General features: G+C 48.3%; 1 protein-coding gene across 1 annotated transcript in view; it reads right to left on the reverse strand.

The window, feature by feature from the left end:
• Window positions 1-42: 42 nt before the first annotated feature.
• Window positions 43-10755, reverse strand: part of GRIK4 (glutamate ionotropic receptor kainate type subunit 4) — a 236848-nt gene continuing 226135 nt past the window's right edge. The window contains 6 exon segments of the mRNA XM_019510059.1: window positions 43-836; window positions 839-1067; window positions 1729-1847; window positions 6164-6292; window positions 7814-8039; window positions 10274-10439. Coding sequence (XP_019365604.1) covers window positions 502-836; window positions 839-1067; window positions 1729-1847; window positions 6164-6292; window positions 7814-8039; window positions 10274-10439 — 1204 coding nt within the window. The 3' untranslated portion in view covers window positions 43-501.

Consider the following 10755-nt stretch of genomic DNA (forward strand, 5'->3'; position numbering starts at 1 on the left):
TTTTTTTTTTTTGGCATTTCACTATATATATATATGTTTTTTTAACTCCTCTACTGGATTTTCATCTCAACCACTGCTGCTATTTGGGAGCTGTGTCCCATCCTGCTCTTCCTCACCCTACCTGCCACATCACTGCAAAGGAAGGAGATTTTAGCACCTGAAATCCGGTGCGCTGGAGACCCTAGGTCCTGAAGTACCAAAAATAAAGTAAAATAGATTACTCCTCCCTTCCCATCCCCCCGCATCAAATAAAAATAGCCCTGTCCCATCCCCCATCCCCTCTGGAGAACATCCTTGTTTGAATCTATGTGATTGGGAGAGATGGCATTATTGTCCTTTCTTTTGTCCTAGGATGGGGAATTTCCAGCAATGACTCTTGCCCCCCGTTGGAGCAGATCTGGTATGTGAATTGCCCTCAGCGTCCCTCCTCCCCACCCCAGAGTTTCAAGGTGAGGGGTAGCTGCTCAAGATAGGCCAACCAGAGGATCTTCCTCCTGCTGATTAGCATTCCAGTAGGAGCAATGTCCTCTTAAATAGGGAAAGGTACCAAAATGTCTCTGGCTGGGCCTGGTTCGTAGCCTTTGTCTTGGTCTTGAGAAGCTGGGTAACTGCTTTTAATTTAAAAACGAGTTTCACATTGTACAAGTCCATGTTCTGTAAAACGGAACACGGCCCTCCTTGCCCACGTCCCCTGTCCCGCTCTACTCGGGTTCGCTGCTGTTGGTGGTTTTCTCCCACTCCAAGCTCTCTTCGCTTCGTGCAGGTGAGCCGGGAGCCGGCCGTGCCCGGAGGCCCTGGAACCTCCGGCACTCTGGGCACACCCGGATGTGTGTGCAGCCTCGAGCCACCAGGGCAGCTTCTTGTGCAAGTCTTTGGGCCAGAGGGTCAGGTTCCCCCCCGCCGCACAGCTTGCCATTGCTGAGTGTGGTTGTGCTGCGGGCTCGGCGCTCCTCGGGAATAACAGGGCGAGTCCGTATCATCCCCCCTCGCTTCCGACGAGGGTGGAAACTGTCCTTGCAGAGGATGATATTGCGCAGCTCTGTCACCATCTCCTGGCACACAGACACCTGGAAGGCAGACACAGGCAAGAGGCTGGTTTCCAACAGGTACTGCTCCCTACATTAAGGGGCTGATTCCAACAACTGCACCCATTCTGGATCCTGATGCTGAACCATTCTGGAGATACCAAGGCCGGTGCTTGGGATCTTCAACAGTTTGGGGATCCCAGGGTCTGCCACCTGTTCTAGATGCTACTAATTGAAATCCTCACTCATTCTGCCTCCCACGGTCCACATCAAAGGTGCTCTCATGTTCGGGATCCCCAAGGTCCACAACTGGGATCTTTACTTGTTCTAGACGTGTTCCAGACTCGATCAACTGTGCCTGGAATTTAGATACATTCTAGATCCATGCCAACTTCCCCTGGGATTTCCACCTCCTTCTTACTAATTGCATACAGGGTCTTCACAAGCTTTGGACTCCGCTAAAAGGACTTAACAGTTTTCATGGGTGCTAGCCCTCACCAGTTGCCTCTGAAATCCTCACGCGGTCTCCATCCCTCTGCCTAGAGTGCTTGAACCTAACTTGGATCCCCCATCTGCCCCAGATCCATCCAGGTTTTGTTTTTTTTTTGTTTTTTTAAGAATCTTTCCATTGGTGCAGTACCTGAGCACCTCATAAGCATGAACATAGATGTCCCTGCAACAGCAATGACATTTTGAGTCCTACCTCTGACTGTTCAGCGTGCCGGAGGCTCCATAAAAACTCCAGCATTGCCATAAAAATTGCTACGATGAGGCCACATATGAGAACTACAAAGATTCCTCCAATGTTCTCCATCCCCAAGCCTGAAAGAAAAGGAAGGAATCAAGCAGAGAGGAAGATACAGTGAGTACTGAGCTCATCAGCACGTGGGAACTTGATGCTAATCATCACTGTGTGATTCCATTCAGGGACCAAAATAAATGCAATGTAACCTGCGCCATTCAAACAAAATTAACTAGCCCAGATCAAGCAGCAAATACCGAGCGACTTGTAATCACTGGCTGTGAACAGTTTTTCCTAGAAAGGATGATTTAGCAAATAATTCCAAACCAGAAAAAGCATCTCGGGGACGTGGAAAGCACTCCACATACAGACTGAGAACAGGAAAAAGATGCAAGCTCAGATACCATTCACCTAGCTCCAGTTGCTTTGAGCTCAGCAAATGGAAATAAGAGAAAAGATAAGGAAGACAAGAGCATTAGGCGAGTTCAGCAGCAGGAAAAGTTACTTTGATTACATTTAAAAGTGCTGATGTAAAACTATCACAATTATTTATATTGCAGTGGCACTTAGATATTCCAATCAAGATAAGGGCCCTGTTCTGCTGGGTGCTAGCTGGACACACAGCAAGTGACATCCTCATCCTCCACCGTGCGCAGTCTGGTGTAGCTCTATGGGCAAAGAGCTACTCTGGATTTGCTCTGACATAACCAAGATTGGAATTTGAAATGCTGATTTCAGGAGTCATGTTCCCAGGGATTAATTTGGCTTTAAGGGCCAGATCTTCAGCTGGGGTAAACTGGCCACGCTGCATTGAAATCAATGGGCTGGATTCTCAGCTGAAGTCAGTGGGCCATATTCCCAGCCTCCCTTCACTGAAGTCTGGAGGAAGCATGTCGGTTTATACCAGCTGAGACTTTGGCCCTGATTCTTTATGCATCTGGGAAACCTCCCAACTTCTTGGCCTCAGTAATAGCTTGACTCCTTCCTTTCAGCAGATCACATGGGAACAGCTAGCCCTGTCCTCTCGTGTCTCTGCAGAGCAAAGCTGGCTGGTTCAAGTATTTCAGGGCTGACATCAGGGTCAGGGACCTGTGTCTGTAGCGCAGTCTGCAGTGTCTGGAAACGACTTCTCACTCACCCAAGTGCTGGTTTTGGTCCCTGGTGGACTGGGCTCTTGATTGATCACCGTGAAGCATGCAGCACCTTACGCTGCGGTGATTGTGTGCAGCTATTAGTCAACCAGAACACCTATAAAATCTGCCTCCCCCCGCTGTAACATTAAATCAAAGTGTGAGAATCGATGATTTATTGACTTAATCTCTGCATGGCTTTTTGATATAAAATCTCACCAAAACCCTTGTAAATTGCTGACCTGTTTTGTTTTAAAACTTACGGGGTCACATTTCTCCCTTGTTCTCCATCATTCTTTTGGCAGAATTTCTGGAGCGATCTAGTCACCCAGTAAATCAGGCCTTTGCGGGGTGAGATGTTTCCACTAAGGCAGCAATTACAGGACATAAAATGTATCTTGTAACCACCACCCAATTCAACTCACACCTCCATCTCCCAAATTCACAACCCAGAGCACGGCCTCACCCTTGCCTGATCCCAGCCCGGTATCTCGGAGATGCCCCTCATTTTCTCATCCCCACACTCGGTTCAGGGATGCTCCCCACCTTCCTGTACTTAAGCCCCAGGACTCTCCTTGGCCCTGCCATCCTCACCTCTAGGGCTCTCCCACGAATGGATCAGGATCTCTAGGCTCCTATTTAAAACAACACTCCCTCGTTCCCAGAGCACCTTTCTTCAGGGTGCCTAAAACACTTTCATTCACTTCACATTGCTCCTGGGGGCTGGTTGTGACCACCCCCATTTCACAGCTGGGATAAACTGAGGCGCTGAGCAGGGACGCAACAATGGTTAGCGCACCAGTGGTAGAAGCCAGGAATGCTCCCGAAAATGTTGGGAGCCTTGTGCTGGGCTCAGCCTTTGGGGTCTGTTCCAAGTTTGTTCTCTGCTGAGTTTGCTAAGCAAAATACTCCTGTGTTCCTTCCCTCCCTGGAATGTAGTAACCGCATTTAATAATTTATCAGTTTATTTTCATCCCTTTGAAGCTCGCTCGTGCATTTGGGATGTCAAGATAAAGCAATTAGTGCTCTCACAAGTCACTGGGTGGCTGTTTCTGTCCAACAAGGCACTCAGAGACTCTCCTGTAATCCAATACTCTCAGCGAGAGAGGCCTGGAAGCAAGTGGCTAAAAATATGACTTATTATGCGATCTTTAAAGTAACTGGGGAAAAGCTGAGCACCTTGCAGAGGCCTCCTTTGCTGCAACTGGGGGGCTATCTGCAATGGGACAGAACTGCCAAAGCCAAGAGTAAAGTGTCTAGATATATCCCTGTTCCCCCATGCTTCTTTTGCCTAAAACTCGAGAGGAGAGAGAGGGAAGAGGGTGTGATAACATGCGGTTCCCAGTCTTTTTCCCAAAAATCCCGGGTCACAACCCTTTTGGTCTGAGCCCAAGTGCTATCACTGGATTTTGGTATGGCTTCTGACCCCAAATGGGGTCACAACCTCTAGTTTGGAAACTACTGGTGTTGAGGTAGGCCGGAAAAGACACTGGAGCTATAAGCATTAATGCTCCAAGCAGCCCTACCCACAATTGTGGGTTTTTGGATCCAAACGACAGGGTGCATTTTGCAAACAGCATTTGTCTAATTTGCCTACCTACAGTTCAATCCTGGCCCCCGTGACACTAGTATCCAAGCAACTCCTGTTCTCTGACGTGCTTCTCTTTGTGATCTTCTGGTGAGATAAAGGCCCCACTTGGTGGAGCGGGAACAAAGACAAGAAGGGTACATCTATACGGCTCAAGGCAGCATCATGCAGAAGGTACCCTGACCACGGCAGATCCGGGGGAGCAGAGGGAGCTCCCTGCCCTGGCTGTGCAGCACATGTACCGTGAACTCACCAGCTCCCCACCCCTGTTTCCACCCAGCTCCGGAGCCTGGGGGTGTGAAGGCAGCCACCTCATTGCCTCTTTTCTCTTCCTGGTATATTCAGTGGTGGGGGACGGTGGTGGTGCTCCAGCTACAGCCTGCTCTGATAAACTGATGGGCTCAGAGAGGTCGTGGCTCACAAGCTCTGCTAGGATCTGCGCTGACATGCTGGGGAGCTCCGGGAGCTCACTGCACACATGGGACAGGCAGAGCTAGCCCAGGGGACGTACCAGGCTGCTTTGCACCCTGCAGACCTGCCTGGAAACCATGTCCAAGGTCTCCCCCACTTACAGACACTGCCTTTATTCTTGGATCATTCTCTCTCTTGAAAGGACAATTGGTTGACCCTGAAACCTGGGTTCAGGGAACCTGAAATGCCACTCCAGATCTGAGGGCCCACTTGTAATTCCCAGCAACTCGCAGCCTTTCCTATGGGCTCATGCACAGAGCAGCTTTCTCTGCTAATGAAGCAGCATATGGAGGGAGCTTCTTGGCCAGCTGAAGCCCATGTGTGGTCCATCCAGCTTGTGCCATACAGCAAAAAAATGGAAAAGAAAAAAAAAAACAAGGAAAAAAAAAACAAACCCTCCTGCAACTGATCTACCAGGAAAATGAAACAGCAATCACAAGTCTGCTTGGCTCTTGGCCCCGGGGCTCAGGAGGGTCAAAAGGCTGTTCTCTCAGCCAGGGAACCTTTTAGCCTCTCAGAAAAATGCTCACTAAGGTTAGGGTGACTGCCAAAAAAATGCAGCAATTGCTTTAACCTGGCAAGTGTTCCTAGCGCTGGGACAGCAGCCTAATGCTGTGGCTTTTATGGCAATTTGCATAGCATTACCCAGAAGAATTTGCTCTTCAGTTTTAGAGCTTTATTAATAAAGTCCCTGTTCCCCCTTCCCTGTTCTGAAGGAGCTTTAAATTAGGCCCATTAACCAATGGCCCTGCAACAAAGCTCCATCTCCTCTTAAAGGGGCTCAGGCTTTGGATGCAATTCCCTTCAGCTGTCTGGTTTCCCATGTAACGTTGCGGACATTCATTAGAAGATAATTTACCCTCCATATGCCTCCAATATTTGTCATTTGGTTGTTGCTACTCTCTTTGCCCCAGGCAAAAACACACAGCATGAGGCACAGCAGAGCTGTTTGGCTTTCTCCTTGCATTGTGAAAGGAAGAAATCTTAAGTCAGAAGAAAAGGAAAAAAACCAACAATCCCGCTGCTCCTCAGGCAGGAGGCTGGGTATCACTCCTATCTGGGTTGGGAGTCGACCCTGCTCGAATCAATAATGATGTTGCTGCTTTACATCCTTGTTATCGGGCTCTGCTATGTGAAGGCGCGATGGCCTCGTCTCTGAGAGCTGGTATGAAGGAGGGTGGTCTTATCTCTCTGAGTCGGGCTTTACCTTTGGCTCTGTGGTCTTCCTCTTTGGGACACCTGCCTCCTTCCCACCACTTGCGCTTCAGGATTTCCAGCCGGTTGTTTTCTTGCAGCTGGAGAATGGCCAGGTCGAACTCATCGCGGAAGACGGAGCCTGTAAAAGCCAAGAGGGAGATGAAGGGACAGCCGGGATGGCTTTCCATCCCTCCCACCCACCACACACGGCCCTGGCAACCTGCCCAAGCAGGAGAGGGCCACCCCCACCCCCCCCCGACTCTACGAGACTACAAGGGAGTTCATTCTTCAAGGCGCCTTCAAATCCAAGTGGAGCCTGCCGACAAATGACTTCTAATTGCAAGTGGTGATTTTGCTTCTCCAGCAAAGACTCGATGGAAATCAGACCCAGGCCACCCAACAGCATCAGAAGGGAGAAAACTTTGAGTTGCTGCCATCTTGGCTAGCATTCAAGTGGGCAGCTCCCTATCTCATTCCCATTCCCTTGAGCCACACAGGCCAATCCCTCGTCATGCTGCCTGTGCGTGTCTAATCTTACTCCGGCCCTTGCTCCTGTGTGGAGCAAAGGATGGCAAGAAAACCCTCCCTGTCAATAACACCAATGAACCCAATCATTGGGCAAACCCGAACACTCGCTGGAGGCCAGGCTCAGTTTCCATGCTCTCTTGCTGTCCCTGTATTTTGCACTGGAGAGAAAACCTAGGATAGATGATGAGCTACAGCATGGTAAATATAGAGTGACTCAATGGGACTGCACCAGTGTAATGAGAGCCAGACTCTAACTCCTTTTATCCCCTACAATTTCACTGTTTCTCAAGGCAAACTCTGGCCTGAAATGTAGGGCTAGTACATAATAGGAATAGCAAAATACAGTTAGCTTGGGATTTGCTCTGGGAGTTAAACCTTCCTCTGCAGTATGAACCATTCAAATGAGCCCAGTGCTGCATTACTGCATGAGAATCGCACACCAAAGCTATTAGTACTGTTACTTCAATATCGTTAACCGCAAACATTAAAAAAGTAGCCCCTCCACGGCACCCAGATCACACGACTGGCTTAACAATCATGAGATCTTTCAGCATAGCAAATAGGAAACCATGTAGTTGCCTTCTGGAGCTGGAACCTTTTAGGGACAATGTTTTCTAGTTTTCTTTCTTTTTTCTTTTTTTTTTGCAACCACAATGACTAACGACATTTTATTTCTTATAAAAGACAATTAAAGCCAAGATTCCAGGAGCAGGGGCTTACAAAAAACACCCAACATCAAAAGGCTTGTGATAAAAATCAATGGAGTTGGCAGCCTCTTTCAAAGCACTATGGTGGGAGACAAGGCAGAAAGTGAAACTAGCTTGCCTGGTTTCACTCCCAGTGCTGATTGAGAGGAAACATAGTACACAAAGAGCACAAATGCAGAAAAATAAGACGCACGCATTTTTTTTTTATATATATATATAGGAAACATCATTTTAAATGATGTGGGGGCAGGCAGATGAATAATTAAAATGCGTTTGATTTTCCTCCTGATGGCATCTCTGAAATGAAAGGGACACCAGGCAGATCAGCGAAACGTGGCATCAGTTCTAGAGCTGTTTCTGCCTTTCAAATGCTCCAATCCTCTGCAGACAGCTGAGAATGACTATAATTTTTCTTCACTGCCTACCGACTGGCATGCCAATCCCGTAGCCCTTGGTGTCCAGAAGGCCCCCGACCTGCGTGAGGTTGCAATTGCGCTGACGGTAATACTCGTTCATGGTGGACTCCAGCAGGAAGGCATAGTTGGAATTCAGCACCCTGGCGATCCCTTCCTCTGTGCTCTTTACAAACACGCTTGGCTGCTTTGAGTACATGTAATTCCACATCCGCTGGTATGTCTGGTAACGGGAGTTCTGCAAAAGAAAGGGGAGAAGAGGAGCCATTGGAGCAGCACTGCCTGGGGGGCTCCGCCCCAAGTGAAAACATGTACCAATGTAAGGCTGGGATTTTGCAAGGAGTCTAAGGGGTTTGGGTGCCCAGATATGCACCACTGCCATAGGTTCCCATGATGTTTTAAGGCCTCAAAACATTTTTTTAAAATTGCAAAACCTTAGAAGAAAAATGTTTCTATGGCAACATTTTAAGACAACTGATTCCAGCTGGAATTGCTCTTGCTTGGTTGGTTTGCTCGGAGACCAGCGCACCTTCCTGTACAACAGTCTCAGCCCAGTCTCGCCAGAAACAAGGTGGGAAATGAGAATGACAATGTTGAAGGGTCCAGGAACGACTGATGGGGCTGAGCTGCAAAGTCTGCATCTTGAACCAGTCTTTGAGGCTTTCTGGACGTGGCCTTCTGATTCATCCAGTCATGGGTCTGATCCAAAGCCTACTGAAGTTACCAGGAGTCTTTCTACTGACTTCAGTAGGACCATGATGACACTCATAAGGACATCTGAGCCAGACCTCCCTTACAGTTTGCAAGTGTTTGATTTTAGAGCTTGGGTGCCAGCCCATCTTGGCTGCATAAAAAGGGGAACCGACACGGCTACACTTACACTGCTTGACCTAAATGGAGAGCAAAAAGTCAACAAAGAGCAGAAATGGTAATATTAATTCCAGTTAAAATGTACTCCAGTTTAGTGTTTCCATGTTTTATTTTTGTTCTTTAACATCTGGGGCCTCTGTCTCCCCGGATCTCACACAGTGGCTTTTGCCAACATAAGACAAGTGCAAAGTGCAGGTAAAATGCTGCATTCTGATTCAGGCCTGCGTCACCCCCGCTTGTCGTTCAACTTATTCTGGTTCAGATGACTAGGAAAGGTGCTTGGCAATGGAGAACTGAGCCCTTGATTTTTACACTGCCAGTTTCCCTGAAAAGAACAGGGCTGATTCAGTGCCTGAGGTACAGTCTTCTTTATTTGCTTGTGCTACATTTGGCTTTTCTGAGATACAGCAATCTGCTTAAGCAGCCCTTTTCCAAATCTCTAGGGTCTGAAAAGTTGGGCTGGAAAGATCAGATTCACTCAAGAGATTTCTGGGCTTCCTATTTCAATTCAGACTGAACAGAAAGCAAGAAAACCTTGCTCCTCTTGGTGCTTCAGCATTTAATAAATAAATAATCCCCAGACTGTGTTTTGTGCATTCAAAGCACTGGTCAAAAGATTAACCTCCTCATTGCTGCTGAGAGCAGGAAAGTACAATCACTCATGCAGATATGATGGGCCTGACCGTGAACAAAGCTTGATTTGCATCAAGTAGGTATATGTATCCATGGGAAAGATCAGGGTTTGCTGACACATTTATTCTTACACACATGCACACACTGAGCCTTGCATATGCAGAAGTTAGGGCCATGTTAACAATGCAGAGACGTATCAAAATTTGGCTGCAAATACCCGGCTGTCAGGAATGGTATTATCAAGGGGCTCTGGCATATGGCTATAAATGCCGTTGCTACCCACTCCCTGGCGTTCTGCGCAGGAGCTCAGCTCCTGGGGCTGGGAACCTAGGGTTTTGCCTGTGTGTCCTGCAATGCTGTCCCACAACCCTACCCCTTGAGGGTGTCCAGGTTGTGTGTGACTGGATTCCTTCCAAATCCCCTCACTCCTCCTCACTTCCTATCACTTCTCTGAGCTCTGGCTTAATCCTAAACCCACTTTGGTGCTGCTCCTTGCAATCAAAACTCCCCGCACTCACAGTGGGAGGTGGACCCGGGTGCACAAGTTCAATTAAAAAGCAGAGGATTCAGCCCACTCAAAATGCAACTGAGGAAAACAATCGCTCGCCTTGTAAACAGCCTTTCCAAGAGCAAACTTGTCTTTCTGCACCCTGGGTGCAGCCTACTGCTGTTTCTTTCCAAGTTCTCAGTTTACTGGGGCGGGGGGGAAAGGCCTTTACATCGCACATGTATGGACTGCACGTACACAAATGCAACCACATGCATCATCTCATCTCGTGGCAACCAGGGATGATGAAATGGATCCAGCTGCTACAGATGCCACCTACGCAGGGCTAGAATGGAGTGTGCTGGAAAGAGCCCAGGTTCATATCCTGGGTAAACATCTGATTTTAAGAGAATGTGTCTCCTGACTTTTCCCCCACACACCCTCCCGCACTCCCGGTTAACAAAAAAAAAAAGGGGGTTTACTTGGAAGAAGGTCATGCTGGAGCCTCCGTGAATGGTGCCATACTCGATAGCTGTCTGGTCAGCGAGGTCATCCACCGATTCTATTGGCACATCCATACGTTGCACAGTGAGGAAGGCTGCCAGGTTGGCTGTGTAGGAGGAGATGATGATCAAGGTGAATGCCCACCTGGAGAAGGCAGGGAGAAGAGAAGGTCAACTGAGATTCCTCTAGGGTCCGAGCTGGTCTCGGCCTTGCTCCAGACCTGGAATAACAGGCTTGATCCTAGGAAGTGCTGAGTCCCCGCCACTCCCAGCAAAGGCCCGCGCATAAGTTAAAGGTGCCCAAAGTTCTTTGGAAACACAAATCAATCTTTATCTGAATCCTTCAGGCCAGATTAAGTAGGTTTAGATCTAAGCAGGTTAGTGGCACATTTGCTTGGAGTCTATCTTAGGTAGGCAGGTAGCAGAAGCAGAGGCCACCTAGTTTTCTCTATAAAGGGATG

Source organism: Gavialis gangeticus, unplaced genomic scaffold (genome assembly GCF_001723915.1).
Source record: "Gavialis gangeticus isolate Ggan-Ray unplaced genomic scaffold, GavGan_comp1, whole genome shotgun sequence".
In the NCBI taxonomy this organism is placed as follows: domain Eukaryota; kingdom Metazoa; phylum Chordata; order Crocodylia; family Gavialidae; genus Gavialis; species Gavialis gangeticus.